General features: G+C 38.0%; 2 protein-coding genes across 4 annotated transcripts in view; one reads left to right on the top strand and one right to left on the bottom strand.

Annotated features, from left to right (window-relative positions):
• Window positions 1–1,691, bottom strand: part of KCNT2 (potassium sodium-activated channel subfamily T member 2) — a 440,948-nt gene extending 439,257 nt beyond the window's left edge. Inside the window, exon 1 of the mRNA XM_058430744.1 lies at window positions 1,230–1,691. The gene's annotated coding sequence lies outside the window, so the exon portion shown is untranslated. The remainder of the gene's footprint in view (window positions 1–1,229) is intronic.
• Window positions 1,692–4,464: 2,773 nt separating this feature from the next.
• CFH (complement factor H) overlaps window positions 4,465–23,488 on the top strand; it is a 94,056-nt gene continuing 75,032 nt past the window's right edge. The window contains exon 1 of one of the 3 annotated variants that reach the window (XM_058430659.1): window positions 4,465–4,717. In XM_058430659.1, coding sequence (XP_058286642.1) covers window positions 4,660–4,717 — 58 coding nt within the window. In that variant the 5' untranslated portion in view covers window positions 4,465–4,659. The remainder of the gene's footprint in view (window positions 4,718–23,488) is intronic. The other 2 variants (XM_032136424.2, XM_032136422.2) reach the window with 2 other exon arrangements.

The raw sequence follows: 23,488 nt of genomic DNA, 5'->3' as shown, positions 1-23,488 counted from the left end.
CTAAATGACCAATTACCACAGGAAAGTTTCTCAGCTTCATGTTAAGGACAGGAGACAGGGAAATACTGGGTAGAAGAGGGTGGTCCCCAAGCAAAGGCCGCACCCTCAAGCCTGAAGACCTGTAGCCCTAAATGAAGACAGGCATTTCAGGTTTCACACCCAAAAAGTTGCCTTTTGACCCGCCATGCCCCGCTGTCCTACCCCCATATAAATCCCAAACTCCAAGCTCCAGTGAGGAGACAGAGAGGCAAGCCGACAAACAGGCCTATGATTGCAGAATGATGCAGCAGAGAAAGAGAGGAGGGATGTCTGGACTCTGAGGGGAGTCTGGCCAGGGACGGGTGGAGAAGAAGGCCACTGAGAGGCCTGACACTGGGCGAAGGTCACCTTCCCACTCCATCTCACTGACAGCCACCTCCACCACTCAATAAAATGTTGCCCTCATCCCTCGAGCCCCGGTGTGATCAGATTCTTTTGGGACACTGGGCAAGAGCTGGGGATACAGAGGGCTATTTCACTGTCCCATTGCCCATGAGATAAGGAAGAGGGTTTGTTGAGCTGATTAACACATAAACCATTTGCAGATGGCAAAGCTAAAGGAGCACACTGTTGAAGGGCGACAGGCTAGTCAGAGATGACACTGGTGGCAGCCAAGAGATCTTTATTGGAGAGGTAGAGGTCAGGTTGCACGGGGGAGAGAGAGAAGAGAAGAGAGAGAGAGAGCTGCTGGTGTGCTGGGTTTTATATCCCTTGGGCCTACGTGGGGCGGGCCCAAGGGAAGGCGGGAGATGCTTCTTCCTTATTGGCCCTCCTTTGGCGGGTTCAGACAGTGCCCAGTCAAGGAGGGGAGAAGAACCCAGAACCAGTGCCATTAAGGTACCCCTGTTACCTAACATTCCTCCCTTTTTTGTTTCTTAAGAAGTGGGGAAATGGGCGTTGTAGTTCGTCTGACTACTTCCTGCTGAGTGGGGGGCGTTGTGAGGGGGAAAATGGAAGGGAGTTTGGCTTGGGAGGGTTGGGGTATAGTAGGAGTATGATTCCACCTTGTAGGTAGAGGTCGTTGAGTGCGGTGAGCCACCCTAGAGGTAAGGTTGGATCATTGATGAGCCAGCTGTCAGTGTGGAGATTGGTTAGGAACTGATGGAACCGGTTAGTGTTCATCTTTAATAGAAAATAAAATGACAGTTTAATTTAGGGTGTGGGTTGTAGGAGGCTTTAAGCAGACATACCCTTGTAGAGGCAACTTGTGAAGGCGAGCTGTTGATGGACGGGGTGTCAGCACTCTGTGAGGTTTTCTCTAGAGCCAGTTGTGTCTTCACACGTTGCTAGAAGTTGGTAGTTCCTAAGGAGAAGCTGGTTTCTCGGGCTGCTGTGCCGTTTTGTGTGTTATAGTCCCAGTTGGGCTCCTGTTCTGGCACCGCCTGCGCCCCCAGTGGCAGGGCTGGGGCTGTTTGGTGGACCTCATGTGCATGAGCGCGAGCATGTTGCCAAACTCGCCTACGCTCTTCAGGAAGAAGGGTGTTAGAAAGGTCATGGAAGGTGAGGCTATAAGCTTGGCAAAGGTACTGAAATTCTTTGATGTATGAAGAAGAGTTAGAAGTGTAAGAACCTAAACGTTTTTCGATTTGAGATAGGTCAGCTATGAAGAAAGGGACGTGGATGCGAACGACGCCCTCTGCCCCGGCCACTTCTCTGAGGGGGGCGAGAAGAGGGTGGGAAGATTTTGAGCGAGTAATGGGAGGGCTAAACGATGAAGAGAGAGCGGGCAGTGAGGAGGGTGAGGAGGCGGAAGTGGGGGGAGGGGAAGCTGTTGGGGTTGGGCGGCGGCCGGAAGGCGGGGTGGGGGGTGGTGGTATGGTGGAGGTTCGTCGGCAGGATCAAAGGCAGGGGCAGAGGGAGGGGTTGGCAGTTTAAGGGCGGCGAGAAGTTGTTGGGGCTTGCAAGGGAGGCAAAGGTCGGGTCTGTCCTGTAAGAGGAAGAAGCCGTGAATATATGGGATCTCTACCCATTTTCCTGTTCACACGCAATAGTTGTAGAGATCCTGAAGAAGATTAGGATCGAGAGAGCCATAAGGAGGCCATTTGTTTTGGTTGTCTAGGGGATAGGTGGGCCAGTTTTGAGTGCAAAATTTAATTAGGTGTTTTGGTTTGATGTCTGAGGCGAGGCCAAGGGCCGACAAATTATTTAAAAGACATTGTAGGGGGGAGTCGCCGGCAGGGATGCAGAGCCTCCCATAATGAGAGGAAGGAATAGACGGCGAGGAGCTAGGCAGGGCGTCCCCTGCTGGCTGCTTGCCGCGGAGCGAGTCAGAGGCTCCGGATCGATTGTCACCGAAACGGAAGGACTGAGGAGCCTCTGAGAGGCGGGAGGCCGTGGGTCACCTGGTACCAGGATTTTAACGAGCGAAGGAGAGGGGCCCAGGCCGGAGACGCGAGGAGGAGAGGGAGAAAACTCCGTTCCCTGCAGGCCGAGGCGGAAGTGAATGATAGGGGCCTACCACTGCCCTAAGGGCATCAGGCAGAGTCACGGGAGTGGCTAGGGTCTGGCGATTTGCCCAAGAGGTAGGCCCAGGAGGGGAAAACTTACCGAGATGAGGCCGGTGGTGGGCGAAGAGCTCGGCGAACAGGAAAATGGGTGAGGGCTGACCGGAGGTCTAGACTGAGCCTGGGAAGGGGATCGGGGTCCCACCTAAAGGTGGGGAATCCCGATCCGAGTCACGGCACCAAAATGAAGGGCGACAGGCTAGTCAGAGATGACACCCGTGGCAGCCAAGAGATCTTTATTGGAGAGGTAGAGGTCAGGTCGCGCGGGGGAGAGAGGGAAGAGAAGAGGAGAGAGAGAGAGCTGCTGGTGTGCTGGGTTTTATATCCCTTGGGCCTACGTGGGGCAGGCCCAAGGGAAGGCGGGAGATGCTTCTTCCTGATTGGCCCTCCTTTGGCGGGTTCAGACAGTGCCCAGTCAAGGAGGGGAGAAGAACCCGGAACCAGCGCCATTAAGGTACCCCTGTTACCTAACAACTGTAACATACGCCCACTTGGGCTTCGGAAATCGCAGACACCCACCCCTAAATGCTGCTGTGAGGCCAGAGCCCGAAAGCGCTCACCCGAGTTCCTGCACCTGTGCATCTGTGTGCTCCCCTTCCCGTAAGGGGTTTGAGCTGCAGGGCGACCTAACTGGCAAGCCGCACCCCTGTTGCACGTCCTTCAAGGGGAATCAGGGATCTCTCACACTTCAATTAGTCATCAGGAAAATTCATATTATAACCACAGAGAATTATTGCTTTGTGTTACCAGAAAAGCTAAAATTACAAAGATTAAAATTACCAAGTATCTTTGAGGGTTTGGAGCAACTTGGACACTGCTGATAGAAATGTCAAGTGATGTCAAGTGTTATAATCCATTTGGAAAATCGTCTAATTTTATCCATTACACCTAAACATAAGTTATGTCCCAATGTTTCACTACCAAGTATGCACTTACCAGAAATGTGGATTGTGTTTACCAAAAAACCACGTAATATAAGGCTCATAGCAGCACTACTCTTATCAGCTCTGAACTAAAATCTCCTCAAATGCTCACTAACAGGCACACAGATAAATAAAATGTGAACTATTCAAAAAATGGAATATTAGATCACAATAAGAATGAACTATCTATACGTCTAACAATGTGTTTGAATGGTCCAAACATAATTTTTGGTGAAAAACTCTAAACATAAGAGTAAACTGCTTCTTTTTCATTACACAAAGTTCAAAAGCCAGACAAATATATTCCATGTTCTTGAAGATCAGAATCGTGGTCTCTCTGTGTGGGGGGTGTGGGAGAGGGTTGAGAGGCGTATTGACTGAAAAGGAGTACTGGGGTTTTCTGGGAGGTAATAATGTTCAGTGTTTTGACCTTGGTGGTGGTTTCATAGGTATCTTTACCTTCTCAATATTCAGCATATGATTTGTTTATGTTTTCCTTATACATATTGCACTACAATACAAAGTTTTAAAAATCAGCATTTCAATTTGTTGAATTTTGGATTATTAAACCTATTTATGTCAAATGAGAGTGACCCAGTTGCTTCATACACATATACAAAAAGTATTTAGAAAACTAATTTCATGAATTGCTAGAAAAGCAGACCCCCAAATTCATCAAGCACTGCATTCTTGGCAAAGTTTGTACACATCGTCTGGATGCTGATTGTGAAAACATTGCCTAAACCAAAGTTTTGTATGTGATTTCTTTTAAAGTTTCTCTTATTTCCTGTTCTGAGGTTTATACACAATAGACCTGAATAGAGTTTGAATAATTGAAGGGTTTATGAAATCCAGAGGATATCACCAGCTGCTGCTTTGCACATACCAAGAACATGAACATTTTCCAACGCAGAATTTCCCTAGCTTTATAAGAAAAAGTCCAAGAGCAGGTCACAGCATTAACATTCTGTGGGAGTGCAGTGAGAATTGGGTTTAATCTCTGACGTTTCTGGGCTTGTGGCTTGTGGTTGATTTTTTATTTACTTTGCAAAAGTTTCTGATAGGCGGAGCATCTAGTTTCAACTTCCTTTTGCAGCAAATTCTTTCCTGCACTAATCACAATTCTTGGAAGAGGAGAACTGGACGTTGTGAACAGAGTTAGCTGGTAAATGTCCTCATAAAAGATCCAAAAAATGAGACTTCTAGCAAAGATTATTTGCCTTATGTTATGGGCTATTTGTGTAGCAGAAGGTAAGATTAAAAGACACTCTTTTCCGAAAACTGTATTATGAAACATTTGCTAATGATGCTTTTCACAGGAGTAATAAAAATTTGACTTAGAAAATGTGCTTAAGTATTCTGTAGCTTGACAATTGAGTGGCTTTTAACATTGTTGAGTTTAAAAAATGTAAGTACCTTATTTGAATGGTATATTTAAATATTCATCATAATTGTATTTAATATAAAATAGAATAAAATGTTTTAATAATCATTTCTGAAAAACTATGATCTGGAATAATCATTTCCCTTGTAATTATCATAAAATGTAATTTACTTTTTTGCTTAGAAGTATAACCAAAATGTATCATGTGAAAGCATTAAGAAGGATGTGAATATACATAGTCAATAAAAGCCATCAAATCATAATGATTAGATTTATTTCAAATATGATTTTAACTCTTCCTAAATAAAAATCATTTATCATTTACAACTGATATTGTCATGAGCTTAGAATTCTTGTAGACGAGTATTACTTGTATTATCACAATAAAAATATTATATAAATTTGAAACCCAATTGAATATACAATATTTGTAACAGTTAAGTTGTTCAATAGAGATTTTTTTCCTGTAGTTGTATATAACATATATTCTTGAAGAGCAGTCTTTTGGAGTAGTGAATATGAGTGTAGGAGTTTTTTTCTGACCTCAGTAAGACAATTTCTGGATTCATAATAAAATTTAATTATATCACTGCTTCTTGATAGATTAAAAAGCTTATTCTTGGAGGAGGTTTGCTTTCCTAGTTTTTGATAGGTAACTAGTTATGTGATAGATATCTGGTAAACATTTTTAAACTGAATGAATTACATATTATTCATAATGTCTAAAATCTTTTCACTTAGTAAAGAAATTTTGATTGAGTGACCATTACATAGCCTCTAGGAACTGAAGAATATTAGCAAATAATACAAAATCTCTGTTTGAGTCTTCCAATCTAGAAAATAAAGGCAGATATATTTTTATAGTTATATACTTCAGTAATTTAAAACATATTCAAATATGTTTAATACCTTTTGAAAGGTTGAACTTTATTCAGTTATATTTTCTAATGCTTTTGCTTGTTCTTTGGCTTGTAAACTTTATATGTAGCCACTTTTTAAATGAAGAAGACAATTATTTCCTTGTACATATAAATATTATAATTAGTATTTTAAAATGAAACCTTTTTGTATTTACAAACAGTTCCAGAACAGTGTCAATATTACCTATCGTAGCAGACATCTTTTCCTGTTTCTTTGTGTAAATATTTCTGTCTTTTCTTACTAAATTTACGGAAATGTTTCTAATGTTTCATACTTACATACTGTTTGTTCAGGTTTTACAAAGTTACCATCTGTCATAAAAGGGAGATTTGTCTTATTTCTAATCTTTAAAATCAAGAATCAATGGCAAGTTTAATAAACAGTTTAAGTTATTAAAAAGTTGAATTTGAAATATTATTAAAAGAGTACGTCAAAGTATATGTGATAATTAAACAATAGTGATTCAAACATCTTATTTACATAATTGATTATTGCTGACTTGTTTCACTTTTATTTTATTTTTCATCAATGTGTGTTTAAATGTGATATCAGTTTCTACTGGTGAATTGAACATCAGCACTATATATGTTATGGTGAAAATGATATAAATCTGATTTTTCCTAAAAGATAAAGCACAACTTTGTATTTAAAGCAATGCTTAGGCCAGCCTCATAATTTTCATAAAAGCACATGTAATGCAAAAGCCAATGGAGAAAAACTACATGAATTTTCAGTGGATATCAGACTCCTAATTTATTCTTTGTTTCCCAAATACTCTCTGAAACTAAACTAGTTCGAGATGTCCATCAGTTCTATTAATCTACCATATCTAACAAATTTTTACTTAACAGAGTAGCCTTGATCATGAAAAATACTCACATGTATTTCAATATTTGCTTCTGTTTATATTTTCCACATTGAATACTGAATACCAAATTGAGAAAAGATAGTTTGAATACTATCACAATGTGCTTTACTCAACTGCATAACATTTTAGCATTACTTCTGCTCTGTTAAGAGTGAACTTTCTTCAAAAAAACACTATTCATCACTAAGAAAGAATTACAGCCAGCAGGAATAATTTGTAATTTCAGCTTTCTATTTGTTTTCTTTTTTTAATATATTGGGTACTACATGGAATCTTTCTAATGCAATATATTGTCTACAGTAACATTTCCAATTGCGTAGGAACGTTAATTGCCTCCTTGTTGTAACAGTCTGTGGCTCAGGGAGTCACTGCAGGCTACTAAGAATTGGGTCAGATTTAAAGGACAAAGTTTAAAACAACAGTTTCTCGATCGTACCACCTAATTTCACCTTTTTGAAATATAGTATGCCCAAGCTTTTGAATATATTATGACCAAGCAGATTTTTTAGATTTAGGGTCTAACAATTGTGTACTATATGAAATTAGGCCACAGCCCAGAAATTCCAAGATGATTAAAGTGAATAAATTAAAACTCTACTGAAACATGTCCACGTAAATACTGGCTGTGTTGTTTGGGAGACATATTTTTTAATCCTGGAGATTTAGAGTGCAGAAATGTTATTTCAGGTCCCAGAAGACATTATAGATCAAAGATTGATAGATTCCATTACAATCAGAGAAAGGAGAATAGTGGTCTAAAATCCTAAATTGTATGTTTGAATTTCAGTGTGATAAATAAGAATTCCCCTTTGCTCCCCCAAACCCCCACATTTTCAGAGATAGTAGTATGTGTAGTTACCTATATGGTGTGATTTAAATTGTGCCATGGACCAATTGGCCTCAATATCTCATCTCCTCCTAAAGTACTTTACTTGTTGATGTTAATATTACTATAAACTCAACCAATCTGTCATTTACACGGAATGACAAATACACTGAATACATATTTTAGGATAGTTAAATTTAGTATTATTCATAATTTACTTTGAATTATTATCATCTGACAACTTCTCTGAAACAATTTCAGTGGGTGGGGGAGGGTAGAAATGGATGTTGATGAGGATAAGAATAGAACAAAGTGATTCTGGAAGATGGGGTTTTCCCAGGTAGGACAGATCTGCTGGTTGAAGTGCTATAGTGAGTGCTATAAGAGAAGGGGTAGAGAAAAATGCCCACAGAAATGGCACGAGCCTGAGACGTCTGCCAAGGCAAGCTTTGCTTATTTTAAATTTAGGCATATCCTGGGAATGCATATGCTACTCATTTGCCTACATATAATTTAAACTAAAAATGAAATATCTAAGTATTGCTAACTAAAATTATTCTTAGGTAGAAGTAAGTTCCCAAATATAAGTTCAAAAGCAGATTGGTAAATGTTCTTCCTGTGTGGCCTTTGGTTTCTAAGATCTGAGCCAGTCTATATTGACCCACTTTTATTTGCTTAATCCTTGATTGTTTATTCTGCAGTCTTTTGTCACTTTTCATTCTTCCCAGTTATGCCTTCTCCTCCTCCCCACACACACCATCCCCCACCTGTCTAGGCCTTTGAGATTCTGCCACCCAATCTATCCCATGCTCAGTTAACTAATGTGTACTTTACCCTTTTCTTCACAAAACCATAGTACATGGAAAGGGGATGATGTAATTGACAAAAAGTATTGCATTTTAGCTTAAAATTATAAGGAGTCATAAAAAGATAGCTCAGAGGAAATAAAGTAACTGAACATCAAAAAATGAAACAATAAAAAGGAAAGAAAAAACATTTGACAGAACACTTTTATTTCTTCTGACATTTTAACTTAGCCAAGTTTTTCATAAACCTTGTTAACTGGAAATGTAATAGATAGAAAAGTGATTATAGAAATATTCTTCCAGGCCTGGCATGGTGGCTCACACCTGTAATCCCAACACTTTGGGAGGCCGAGGTGGGTGGATCACCATGTCAGGAATTTGAGACCAGCCTGACCAAAATGGTGAAACCCCATCTCTACTAAAAATACAAAAATTAGCCAGGCGTGGTGGCACGTGCCTGTAATCTCAGCTATTCAGGAGGCTGAAAGCAGGGGAATTGCTTGAACCCAGGAGGCGGAGGTTGCAGTGAGCTGAGATCATTCCATTGCATTCCAGCTTGGGCGACAGAGGGAGATTCCATCTCAAAAAAACAAAAAAAGAAGAAGGAAAAGAAAAAAGAAATATTCTTTCAGAAACTCCTGAACTGTAACATAAATTTAAGCTTAGGACACATAGGTCAGATGTACAATGGAATTACAAATGTTAGAGTTTCCTGGGTTCTTGCAACAAAGCTTTAAGTGCACTAAACAGTTATCACCTTGTCTTCTCTGATATTTTCTAGTCACTACTGTCTACTACGCTTTTTCCACAGGCTGTCCATAATCTACAGATATAATGGAAAGGCTTCCAGATAGTTTCATTGTTACTCATCTGTTCTTTTGCTCACTCATTTTTCCATCACTTTAACTTCCACAAGTACTACTTAGTAATACTTGGTAAAATGTGTGTTGTGTTTTTTTCTTTTTTTCCTCTATTTTCAGGGTCTTAATTGTACTGTCTCTTTGTGGCTGAGTTCCTTTTTTGTCACTGGAACAATAACTGGCATTAGAAATTAGCTATTCAAATACCACACATTTCAAGAAAGTTGTGCAATTTCAACCCATGTTCTGATAGTATCTTGTTTTATCTCTAATTATGACATACTTGTTATTCTATCCAACTTCATATGCCTATCATCTATTCTCCCATCTGCTTTTTATGATTCTGGAATTTTCTTCTTGCTCTTTTCACTGTTAAGTTGTTTGTTTGTTTGTTTGTTTGTTTGTTTGTTTGTTTGTTTGTTTTGAGACAGGATCTCACTTTGTTGCCTGAGGCTGGAGTGCCCACGCTGGAGTGCAGTGGTGCGATCATAGTTCACTGCAGCTGCCAACACCTGGGCTCACACAATCCTCCTGCCTCGGCCTCCCACACCTAGATAAATTTTTTTCTTTTCTTTTTTCTTTTTCTTTCTCAAATGCCTATTAAGTGTGACATAATCTCTATTCTGCTTTGTCTCTAGAATTGTTTCTTTAAACAATTCTTTACTGTCTTTATAAAGGTATATATGTTACTTCTGAAATGATCTTTAGTTATTCTCATGTTATTTATAAAATTATTTGAATATTTCTTATTTTGAAAAGCTAATTAGATCATATCATATATATGCATATAGAATTGACCCTGGACCAATATGTGGTTGAACTTCAGGTGTCTGCTTACCACGTGAATTTGTTTCAACTAAACCCAGGTCAAAAATACAGTATTGGTGGGTTGCAAAACTTATGCATAGGAAAAACTGACTTTTCATACATGTGGTTTCCACAGAGCCAAATGTAGAATTTAAGTATGTGCAGATTTTGGCATATGTGGGAGTCCTGGAATATATATCCCCTGTGTATACCAAAGGATGATTGAATAAATAGTATTAATATAGATCAGTGAGAAGATAAGAAAGAAATTTAATGCAAAATTCCTATTTTTGCTATTTCTGTTTTGTCCATTTGCTTTATTTTTTTCCAAATTGATTTTGTAACTTTGCTTTATAATATATTCTGATACCTACTAAGTTTAGAAGCAGGCTATTTAAAAAATTATATTCCCTGTTTTTTTATCCACAAAATAATTTTAGAAAAATAGAATAATTCAGCCGGATGCGGTGGCTCACGCCTGTAATCCTAGCACTTTGGGAGGCCGAGGTGGGCCGATCACAAGGTCAGGAGATCGAGACTATCCTGTCTAACATGGTGAAACCCCGTCTCTACTAAAAATACAAAAAATTAGCCAGGCGGCCAGGCGTGGTGGTGGGCGCCTGTAGTCCCAGCTACTCGGGAGGCTGAGGCAGGAGAATGGCGTGAACCTGGGAGGCGGAGCTTGCGGTGAGCTGAGATCGGGCCACTGCACTCCAGCCTGGGTGACAGAGCGAGACTCTATCTCAAAAAATAAAAAATAATAAAACTAGAATAATTGAACGAATAGACTAACTTTAGTCTTTATCTGGCACAAATTTGATTAAGGATTTCCCAAATATATAATTTTATCATGATTTATTTCACTGGAATAAAAACACTTTTCAACTAACAGTTAAAAGATATATTGACATTGAAAATAAGTAATTAGTTCCATGTTTGTATGTCAATAATAAGTAATTAGCTTGGTGTTTCTATGTCAATAATGCCTCCTTAAAATTTGAAAGTGAAAAAATTAGGTAAATTAAGATTATTAAAATATTAAGTAACATTGATTTTTAGCTTTGACCAAAGTTATATAACTATTTTCCTCAAATTATGGTAAAAAGATTCCTACTCTTTACCAGTAGTTAAACATATTCACACTCTTAATTCATGGGCTGAAAAAAAATTGATTTTGTTTAGTATTATTCTTATTTTTTTGAGACAGGGAATCACTTTGTCACCCAGGCTGCAGCATAGTGGTGCAACCATGGCTCACTGCAGCCTTGACCTCCTGGGCTCAAGCAGTCCTCTCACCTAAGCATCCCAAGTAGCAGGGATTACAGCCACCTTCCTCAGGTATTTTTTTTTTTTTTTTTTTTTTTTTTTTTTTTTTGAGACAGAGTCTTGCTCTGTCGCCCAGGCTGGAGTGCAGCGGCACGATCTCGGCTCACTGCAAGCTCCGCCTCCCGGGTTCACGCCATTCTCCTGCCTCAGCCTCCCAAGTAGCTGGGACTACAGGCGCCCACCACCACGCCCGGCTATTTTTTTGTATTTGTAGTAGAGACGGCATTTCACCGTGTTAGCCAGGATGGTCTGGATCTCCTGACCTCATGATCTGCCGGCCTCGGTCTCCCAAAGTGCTGGGATTACAAGCATGAGCCACTGCGCCCGGCCTGCTCAGGTAATTTTTAAAATTTTTTGTAGAGACAGGGTTTCACCACGTTGCCCAGGCGGGTCTTGAACTCCTGGGGTCTATTGATCCTCTTGACTTGGCATGCCAAAGCGCTGGGATTATAAGCATGACCCACTGCATCCAGACTAAAACTAATTTTAAATTGCAAAATAAAGCCAAATGAATTAAAGCTTCACCAATGTAGTGTTTTGTAAACAAAATTAACTGGCAATTAAATGACTGTAAATGTAACATGAAGTATTCATTGTTTAAACTCAAATACTTAGACATGATGGCTTAGTCTACTCATTCATCTAGAATGAGAAAAATGAGATGGCTATTTTTTTTTTAAAGTTTTAAGATAAATCACATCTCAAAAAATGTTTCTGTGCCTTTGAATTTGTATGCATCCTATTTAATAAGCCCATGCCCTATTTCCTTCAAGAGTTGCCAATTTAAGTCAAGCAAATGTGGCCATTGTACATACATGCTGAGAGTTTGACTACTTGGGCCAAAATAACTGTTTGTTGTCTGATTGGAAGTCTTTGAGAAGGTGGTTCAACTGAGCTTGAACATTTGATTGTTAGTCAATTCAGGCAAATAAAAGTTATGTCGCAAGATATACCTAATTATTATTAGAACTCAGTGCAGTGAATCATTACCTTAAATACTTTTGCTATGGCATGAGTTGATAATGATGTAGGACAGCAAGTCCCCAAATTGGGTCTTAGCCTGGGAAGGTTCTTGGTTTTGTCCAGTAAAGAATTCAAGGGTGAGCCTGTGGTGTTAAACAGCAATTTTTGTTGAAGTGGCAGTGTATAGCAGCCGCAGAGGTACTGCTCCTTGCTAAGCAGGGCTACCCATAGGCAGTGTGCCCACAGTAGCAGCTCAGAGGCAGTTCTGCACTCATATTTATACACTTTTAATTATATGGAAATTAAGAGGTAGTTAATGCTGAAATTGCCAGGAGGAGGATGGTATCTTCCGGTTGTTGGGTCATTGCTGTGGAAAGGGCCTGTAACTTCTGGGTGTTGCCATGGTAATGGTAAACTGGCATAGCATACTAGTCTGTGTGTCTTACAGGGAGGGGCTTCCACTCAGACCTGTTTTGGATAATCCTCAATTTGGTCCAGTGTCCAAGTCCCGTCTCCTATCTCAATAATACTCAATATAATAATGGTTAGAACAAAAGCAGACAGGAAAGTGTATTTGAAGTGAGAAGACCTAGACATTAATGAAAATTCTTCCACTAACTATGAAAAACATTGTTCTTCAATTGTGGGGAGCTTACGTTTTGATGTGGGGAGACAGATAGAAAACCTAATGAACAAAAGTAGTTATAGCATTGTGAACAATGTTGTGAAGGAGGTAAAGTAGGGCCTAAGAGAAAATAGAGATGGGGATGGTAGTATGTAGAGACATTAGGTGGGCTGGTCTTGGGGACTAAAATGAGTGGATCACTTTGGGGACAGCACATTTGAGTAGAGGCCTGAAAGATGAGACAAAGCCAGTCATCAGAAATCTGTCTTAAAATTATTCTAAGAGGAGGAAATAACCTGTGTAAGGATCTAAGAGAAAAAATAAGTTTGAAATGCTCAACAAAATATAAACAGATAAATCAGCGTGACTTTGCACAGTAAATACATGGGAGATTTAACATGATGAGATCCGAGAAAGTGTCAAGAGCCAGATAAGGGGTTCCTAAACCAAGGGAAGGAGTTAGCAATGCTGGATAAGTAAAAAGTGAAGTCAAATAAGAATTTTAATCACAAGAATGAGATGACGAGATTTGCAAGAATCACTTGTCACTCTGTGAATAGACTGAAATAACATGAGAGTAGAGGACTGGAGGCTGGTTAGCAGGCAAGTTTCATGACCAAGGTGACAGATGATGATCTGAACTAAGATTTTGAAGATGGTAGTAGGAGCAAGGGAAAATAGAATAGGGGCGGTCATATCTTTTTCTTACAAGCAGAATCAAAAGATGCCATCTAACATTGATGGAAAAAGCACCAGAATTTTAAGTACTATTTGAAGAAAAAAGGTAATCAATATGAGAATTCTTTATATATAGTAAACATATTCACAGAGTAAATATTGTGAGAAGCTGGTAGGAAGATTTTGTGGAAGAGGTGTATCCTTGTTTTCTACATCTGGTTGTTAAAAGCAATGAACTATATTTGGAAATCAAGAATTAGGGGCACAAACGTATCATCTGGAAATATAATAATAACCAGAGGGGAAAGCATTTACTTCTCACTAGGAAGTGAGCGGGCTAAACTTTTTTTCTGTAGATGGATTACTTTACTTATTTATTTTTTCCAATAACCTGAATATCATCAAGTGGATCTAAATTTTTGAAAGTGAAAAACACACATACCAGCTTGTAATTAATCAGTTTTCCTTTTGTGCGGAAAGGGCCAGGGATTGTGTTGTTATGATAGAGTATTAGCACCATCTAGTGGAGTAGAATATGTTTACTTAAATTATAAATACCGAAACAGTGCAATGTGGAATCACATATTACATGAGTTCACTAATACAAATTTACAAAAAGTTCAAGAGAAAATTAGTGCCCATAAAAACTTTCACAAGCTTTTTTTTTTATTTTGTAAAATATAATTTTATATGGTGTTTTCTTTCTTATGAAAGATTGCAAAATGTTTTCACATGGATTTGTTCCACCATGTTAATGGGCACTTCTAAAACTTTTCTGTTTGGGCTGCTACAACAAAATATTATTAACTGCACAGCTTATAAACAACAGAAATGTATTTCTTACACTTCTCAATGCTGGAAAGTCTAAGAGCAAGATAGTACCAGCAGATTCAGTGTTTGGTGAGGGTCTGCTTTCTGGTTCATAGATAATGTCTTTTGGCTGTGCCCTCCAATGATGAAAGAGACAAGGCAGCTCTGTGGTGACTCTTCTATAAAGGCACACATCCCAAATCACGACAGCTCCACCCTCACGACCTAATCACTTCCCAATGTCCCCACCTCCTAATACCATCACATTGGTAATTAGGTTTAAACATACAAATTGGGGGTTGTGGGGAGGTTGCATATATTCAGAGCATAGCATATGCCTTCTTAACTTACTAAAGTCTAATAATAATTTATCACTCAGGATTCAATGCGGGAAGCTTAAGTAGAAGTAGAAGATTACCTACCTATCAGTCAATTAATTGATTGACATACCAATCTCCTATCTAGCTACTTAAAAAGAGTTTTTTTTTTTTTTAAATAAATTGCCTCATGGAATTGTGAGCATGAGATAAGCAAGTCTGAAATCCACAGGGCAGGTAGTCAGAAAAGGAAGATTACAGACAGGATGGAACTCACAGGAAAGGAAGCTGCTTTCCACAGAATTCCCTCTCTTTTTCAGAGGAACCTCAGCCCTGTGTTTCAGACCTTTCAAATGGTTTGATCTGGCCTGTCTAGATTACCTATAATGATCAGCTTGTTTAAAGTCAACTGATTGGGAGTATATCTGGCAACATATTTTCCCACCAACATTTAGATTAGTTTGACTCAATAACTGGAAATGCTGACTTAAGCAAGATGACTTATTAAGAAAACTATCACAGCTCATTAATACCTTTCTGTTTTTCTGGACACTGTGAAGAACTTAAAAGACATTAATTTTATTAATCCTTCTCACAGTTTACATGCTGTTGTCATGTGTTTTATGTATATGGGTGTATACACATACATGTTTGTATTTAAAACCATATAAGGTAATATTTTTTTATTTTATAGTCAGTATTCATTTATATTTACTTGAACATTTACTATTTTCTTTGTTTTTCATTTCTTCTTTCATCCTAAGACCTTATATTTAGGATCAGTTTCAGTTTTCTGAAATATATCTTTTTTCTCTCCTTAATGTGTGTTTATAGTGGCAAATTCTCTCAAACTTTATTAATCAGCCCGGGCACGGTGGCTCACTCCTGTAATCCCAGCATTTTGGGAGGCCAAGGTGGGTGGATTGCTTGAGCCCAGGAGTTTGAGACCAGCCTGGGCAAAACAGCAAAACCTCGTCTCTACAAAACATACAAAAATTATCTGGGAGAGGTTGTTTGTGACTGCAGTCACAGCTACTTGGGGGACTGAGGCAGTGGACCACTTGAGCCCAGGAGGTCAGGGTCGCAGTGAGCTAAGATCACACCACTGCACTCCAGCCTGGGCAATAGAGATCTTGTCAAAAAAATAAAATAAAATAAATTTTATGAATCAAAACTTTATTCTTGAAAAATTATTTATGTATATAGAATTCTATAGAGATAGTTATTTCTTCCTGCAAATGGAAGTGATTAATACCTGCTGGTGTCTGCTATTGCTATTGAGAAGTCCTTGTAAATCTAATCATCACTGCTTTTAAATTAATATTTTTCTCTAACAAGGTTAAGATATTTTCTCTTTGGTTTTCTGCATATTCCTTATGATGCATATAGGTGTATTTTTTTACTGCATGGAATTTTTTAATTCTTGGATTTATTAATTGGTATGTTCCATTCATTTTTTTAAATTCTCTTCCAACATTGCTCTGGCTTTTCTATCCTCATTGACTCTTAGCTCATCTTGTGTATTTTCCACACATGTGTGTCTCCATGTTGCATCCTGTATTATTTCTTTTGACCTGCCCTCCTGTCCATGAATTCTTTTTACAACTGTGTTATCTGCTATTAAGTTGTCCATTGATTATTAAAATGGGTTTTTTCATTTTTAGAAGTTATATTTGGTTCTTTTTAAAATCTGCTACTACTTTGTTATAATTTCGTTCCTCAGATATCATTAGTCAAACTTTTCTCTTAAATTTAAACAATGGAATTAGTATTGTTGATTATAGTCCGTAGATATTTATTCCAATATCAAATATCTATTTTGTTCCTTATGAAGTTTATAGTAACTAGGTGCTTTTTCCCCCTATAATGTCTTTGACATTTGTAATAATAATTTGGTGCTTAAGAAAAAAATCTTCCTCACATTAAAGTTACAACGTATCTTTTCTGGGTGGCTGGGAGAACTTTCAGTGTGAAACTACCTTAAGCCAAATTTGTGCTTTAAAATTCCTTGGTCCTCTAAGCAATTCAAAGCTGGGCTCCTGTAAGAAGAGTGTGGTTTACTTCCAGTTCTTCCAGTTCTCCCTTATCCTGTGGGTGAATTCATTTAGGTTTCCAACTTTGAATTTTGTTGCTTTAGCCTAATAAGGCTATCAAAAAGCAAGCTCGTGTCTTCCTCAAACGGTGAATGCCCTCAGTGCAGAAAAAAATCGGCTGCCTGTTTTCCTCTCTGGGTTCTGATTATAGCAAGATTTGTTATGGTAATTCTTTACTGTCTTGTCAGCTTTCTAAATGCTTCTATGAAAGTATTTATTTCAAAACATATGTTTTCCTGTTTTTTTCCCCTTTTGTGACAGGGTCTCACCCTGTCTCTCAGGCTGGAGTACGGTGACATGATCATAGCTCACTGCATCCTTAAACTCTTGGGCTCAAGAGACCCTCCTGTCCCAGCCTCTCACATAGCTGGGACAACAAGTGTGTGCCACTATGCATAACTAATTTGTTTCTTTAAATTTTTGTAGAGATGGGATCTTGCTATATTACCCAGGGTGGTCTCAAACTCCTGGGCTCAAGGGGATTCTCCCACCTCAGCCTCCCAAAATGTTGGTATTACAGGTGTGAGCCACCATGGCTGGCCACCTGGTTTTATTGTGAAGATGTCCTAAGTGATAAGATTAATCTGAAATAATGCATCCCAAGGCACTCAAATTTTTTGTGAAATAGCCAGAAAATAAATATTTTAGACTTTGTGTGCCATAATGTCTCGCTACTCAGCAATTCTATTGTAACATAAAAGGAGCCATAGACAATATATAACTACATGAACATAGCTGTGTTCTACTAAAATTTTATTTACAAAACAAGCAGCGATTGGATTTGGCCCACAGGTTAGTTTTCTGGCCCCCGACCTAATGTATCTCACTATAACAGAAAATATATATTGACTTTCCTTCTTACTATTATAGATTTTATGCACATAATTAAATATTACCCAAACCACAATTTTTAATTCAGATGGGTGTAGCATAATTTAACAATTTTCATAAATATTCTAATTATATCCATTATTAAAAATGCTGGAATAAACAGTCTGTACCTAAATATTTCACAAAATCTTTAATTATTATTTGTTACTTTTAAAAAATTGAAATTATTTGTCAACTTACCTATGAGTACTTTTAAGATTCTTTATTGCTAAGTTGCTTTTTAGTGAGGTAATAGACATTTATACTTCAGTTTTATTTAATAATAATATTTACATTACCTAATTTTCCAGCAAAATTGAATATAATCTCCTTTACATTTTTGTCATTAAAATTGGTCAAAAAATAACTTTCTTTTAATTTTTATCTCTTTTAATTATTGGTAGTGGTCATGTTAATGCCTGTTCTTAAGTAAATGATCTATCCTACTCTAACATTTTTCTTTAGATAGTGTTTAGTGCTTTTGTTACTGCAAGAAGTGTTTGTGTTAAGAATAATTTTTCAGTTAAATTTTCTTTAAATTTTGTATATATGATCTTTTCACAAATACAATTTTTAATTAAAAAAGTTTTAATGTGTATATGTTCTGTTTGCAAATTGCTTTATGCATTGCCTTACATTTTTGATATTTACTCATACTTTTTAATGAATATATTTATAAAATAAATATGATTACAGATAGATGGCACTAAGATAATAGTAAGTTATAAATGACATATCATCATATATAGCAGATAATTAAAAAATTATAAAAGAATGAAACATATATGTATTTATTTTAAATTTGTTTAAACCTAACTGTTTAATCTACCTGGCATTTGTGTGCATGTGTCTGTGCAAATAAAGTAAGGATTCAAATTTATTCCATTTCATTTCCAGTGGTTTTTATTTTTTATTTATTATTATTATTATTTTTTGAGACAGAGCTTCACTCTTGTTGCCCAGGCTGGAGTGCAATGGTGCAATCTTGGCTTACTGCAATCTCCGCCTCTCAGGTTCAAGAGATTCTCCTGCCTCAGGCACCCACGTAGCTGGGATTACGGGCATGTGCCACAACAGCTGGCTAATTTTGTATTTTTAGTAGAGACGGAGTTTCAACATGTTTGTCGGGCTGGTCTCAAACTCCTGACCTCAGGTGATCCATCCATCTCAGCCTCCCAAAGTGCTGGGAATAGAGGCATGAGCCACCACACCCGACCCCAGCAGGTTTTAATTGCAAGGCTGCCAGAGTGAGTTTCAATTTGAGATTATCCAAGTTTACACAGTACAATAGACTTACTCATTGCCAAGGTTACTTGGCTTCAAGGAAAATACAGAATAAGGATAAAGGCAGTATGCCCAAGAACAGCTTGATGGAGATTTCAGGCACTCAAACTCAGCTTCTGATATCTTAACCACCCCAGGATAATTTTGCTGATGAAGGATGAAAGTTGATGCCAGTATAGGTCACATACATGCCCGGTAACAACAGAATTGGGTATCCTTAGTTTAAATACTTTAGTTGTCACCTTGAACTTGGAGGATGATTTATGTGATCATCACTATTATTTGCTGTTTTCTATTTTCTTTAGATTTCATTTAATGTTTTACTAGTTTCTTGAATTAGAAATTTGGATAATTTATTTCCAACAGTTTTTTATTTCTAATTCATTCGAGTTATATTTGTTCTCTCTAATCACTGCTTCAGCATCAGCCCACAAATTTTAACATATATTTCCATTATTATTTATTTCAAATCATATTCTAATTTATATTGTATTTTTATTTAACTCATTAGTTATTTATAAGTGTTGCTTGCCGGGCGCGGTGGCTCACGCCTGTAATCTCAGCACTTTGGGAGGCCAAGGTGGGCAGATCACTTTTGGGAGGCCAAGGTCAGGAGATTGAGACCATCCTGGCTAACACGGTGAAACCCTGTCTCTACTGAAAATACAAAAAAAAAAAAAAAAAAATCCGGGCATGGTGGTGGGCGCCTGTAGCCCCAGCTATTCAGGAGGCTGAGGCAGGAGAATGGTGTGAACCCAGGAATGGAGGTTGCGGTGAGCTGAGATTGGGCCACTGCACTCCAGCACAGGGAACAGAGCAAGACTGCCTCTCAAAAAAAAAAAAAAAAAAAAATGTTGCTTAACTTTAAAAATTTTGTGAATTTTCCACTTATTTTCTGTTAGCAATGTCTAGTGGTCAGGGAGTATACTTAGAGTGATTTTAATTTTTTGAAATTGGTAGAGATTTGCTTGCAATGAATATGTATCTTGCAATTGTTGAAGGCAGTGTTTTATTAATATAAAGAACTTAATTTGGTTAATAATCCTGCTCATATCTTGTATATCCTTATTTTTCTATTTCTTTTCTATTGGATATTGGAAACAGTGTGCTTAAATCTCAAACTATGATGGGGGATTGCTTACTTCTTTTATTTCTGTTATATTTTGAAGATATATTAATATTTTTATGCAAAGAGGCATGCTGGTAAATGTAAAACAACCAATTATTTTTTAAAAGGAAAGGGAACAACCATGATTTGTAAAATTTGCTGAGTTTCATGGTGTAAATTCTTAGAATATGGTCAATTTCAAGTTACCAACGTGTCATCAGTAGACATTGTATTAGCAAAAGATGTGTATAATTGGCTCCTATGAGTCAGTATGAGCCAGCTCCAGCAAACATTGTTCAGACACATTTACAGTTATTACATCTTTCTGTTAAAGTAGACTTTTTATTAATATGAAATGAATCTTTTTATCTAGTAATATTTTCTAACTTAAATTATCATTTGCTTGATATTAATACATTAATATCATTCTTACTTTGGTTGATACTTTTCTGGCATATTGGTTTTTATCATTTACTCTCAATTTATATGTACAATTTTATTAAAAGTAATCATCATATATTTGAGTTTTCTTTTATGCTTTTATCCAGTCAGACAATCTTTGTATGTTAAGTGTGGTGATGAATCCATTTACATTTAATGTAATTACTGATACAGTTCAGTTTAAGTCTAGCATATTGCTACTAATTTTTGCCTCATTTTTTCTTTCTTCTTTTCCTGCCTTCTCTTATTTTAATCAAATAGTCTTGACTATCTCACTACATCATGTATACTAGTTATTTTATGTACCTCAATATTGTTGGTTTAGTGGCTAACTTAGCAATTACAACAAAACATACTCAAATTATTACAATTTATCCTAAATTAATATTTTTACCACATTAAGACTATGGGGAAAACATTACAACACTTTTATTTTCTTTACCTTTTCCTGACACTTTTGCTATTATTGTTTCATATTATACTCTTGAATTTATTAAAAACACTATTAAACATGGCCTATTGATTTAAACAGTAGAGGCTCTTTTTTATTTGAGTAAAATATACATAGCATAATGTTTATCATGTTTCAATAGCTTTTTTATTTACTCTTCCATTTATTTTCTTCAGTTCTGCTTATTCCTTTTTGTACTTCTTTGCTTATATTTTAGATCAGTTTCCTTCAGCCCAGAGAACTTTTTTAGTATTTTTCTATAGTTGAGTCTGCTCTTGTTGAATTCTTTCTGCTTTTGTTTGCTTAAGAATGTGTTTCTATTCGCTTTCATTTTTGAAGTATATTTTCACCATTTATAGAGTTCTCTGCTGACTTTTAATTTTCAGCACTTTGGTGATGCTAAGACATATATATTCAGACTTCAGTATTTACTTCCACAGACTTGGCTGTTATTTTTAGTATTCTCCTAGAAAAAAAAAAATGTTTCCTTTGTCTGTGATATGGTTTGGCTTTGTGTCCCCACCCAAATCTCATCTTAAATTATAATCTCCATAATCATTGCATGTCAAGGGAGGAACTCAGTGGGAGGTGACTGGATCATGGGAGTTGTTTGCCCCATGCTGTTCTCATGATAGTTAGCGAGTTCTTATGAGATTTAATGGTTTAAGCATCTGGCATTTTGCCAACTTGCACTTCTCTCTCCTGCTACCATATGAAGAAGGTCCTCTCTTCTTCTTCACCTTCCACCATGATTGTAAGTTTCCTGAAGCCTCCCCAACCATGTAAAAGTATGAATCAGTTTAAACTTCTTTTTTTATGAACTACCCAGTCTCAGGTAATTCTTTAAAGCAGTGCAAAATGGACTAATATAGTAAATTGGTACCGAGGTAGTAGGGCACTTTTATAAAGATACCTCAAAATGTGGAAGTGACTTTGGAACTGGGTAATGGGCAGAGGTTGGAAGAGTTTGAAGGTCTCAAAAGAAGACAGGAAGATGTCAGAAAGCTTGGAACTTCCTAGAGATTTGTTGAATGCTTTAGATCAAAATGCTGGTAGTGATCTGGAATGTGAAGTCCAGGCTGAGGTGGTCTCAGATAGGGACAAGGAACTTACTGGGAGCTGGAGCAAAGATCACTCTAACTGTGTTTTAGCAAAGAGATTGGCAACATTTTGCCCCTTCCCTAGAGATCTGTGGAACTTTGAACTTTGAGAAAGTTGGTCTGAAGTTGGAACTTATGTTTAAAAGGGAAGCAGAGCATAAAAGTTTGGAAAATTTGCAGCCTGATGATGCAATAGAAATGAAACCCCAGTTTTCTTGGGACAAATGCAAGCCCACTGGAGAAGTCTGTGTAAGGAATGAGGAGCCAAATGTTAATCACCATGACAAGGGAAAAATGTCTCCAGGGAATGCTAGTGATCTTCAAAGCAGCCTCTCCCATCACAGGCCTGGATGCCTAGGAAGGAAAAATGGTTTTGCAGGCCTGGGCCCCACTGCTGTATGCAGTCTCAGGAGTTGGTAGCTTGTATCCTAGCTGCTCCAGCTGCAGCCATGTCTAAAAGGGGCCAACATACAGCTTGGACCATTGCTTCAGAGGATGAAAGCCCTAAGCCTTAGCAGCTTCCACATGGTGTTGGTCCTGTGGGTACACAGAATACAAAACCTCCACCTAGAGTCAGAAAATGTATAGAAATGCTTAGATGTCCAGGCAGAGGTGTGTTGCAAGGGAGGAACCCTCATGGAGAACCTCTACTAGGGCAATGAGCAAGGGAAATGTAGGATTGGAGCTCCCACACAGAGGTCCCACTGGGGCACTACCTAATGGAGCCGTGAGAAGAGGGCCACAGATCCTCCAGACCCCAGAATGGTAGATTCACTGACAGGTTGCACCTTGTGCCTGGAAAAGCCACAGAGACTCAATGCCAGCAGTGAAAGCAGCCAGGGCAAGGCCCATACCTTGCAAAATCATTGGGGCAGGTCTGCCCAAGGCTGTGGGAGCTCACCTCTTGCATCAGTGTGACCTGAATGTGAGACATGGAATCAAAGGGGACTGTTTTGGAACTCTAAGTTTTAATGACTTCCCTATTGGATTTCTGACTTTCATGGAGCCTTTGGTCCCTTTGTTTTAGCCAATTCATCCCATTTGGGATGGGAGAATTTACCCAATGCCTGTATTCCCATTGTATCTTGAAAATGACTAATTTGCTTTTGATTTTACAAGCTCATATGTGGAAGGGACTTGCCTTGTCTCAGATGAGACTTTGGACATGGACTTTTGGGTTAATGCTGTAGTGAGTTAAGACCTTGGCTTGGGGGACTGTTGGGAAGGCATGATTGTGTTTTGAAATGTGAGGACATGAGATTTTGGAAAGGCAAGGGGCTGAATGATTTGGTTAGGCTCTGTGTCCCCACCCAAATCTCATCTTAAATTGTAATCACCATAATCCCCGTGTGTTGAGGGAGGGACCCAGTGGGAGGTGATTGGATCATGGGGCAGTTTCTCCCATGCTGTTCTCATGATAGTGAGTGAGTTCTCATGAGGTTTGATGGTTTTATAAGCATCTGGCATTTCCCCTGTTTGCACTT

This window comes from Hylobates moloch, unplaced genomic scaffold, assembly GCF_009828535.3.
Source record: "Hylobates moloch isolate HMO894 unplaced genomic scaffold, HMol_V3 SCAFFOLD_18, whole genome shotgun sequence".
Taxonomy (NCBI): Eukaryota; Metazoa; Chordata; class Mammalia; order Primates; family Hylobatidae; genus Hylobates; species Hylobates moloch.
The sequence above is the reverse complement of the archived record's forward strand: the minus strand, read 5'-3'. Positions and strand labels throughout refer to the sequence as shown.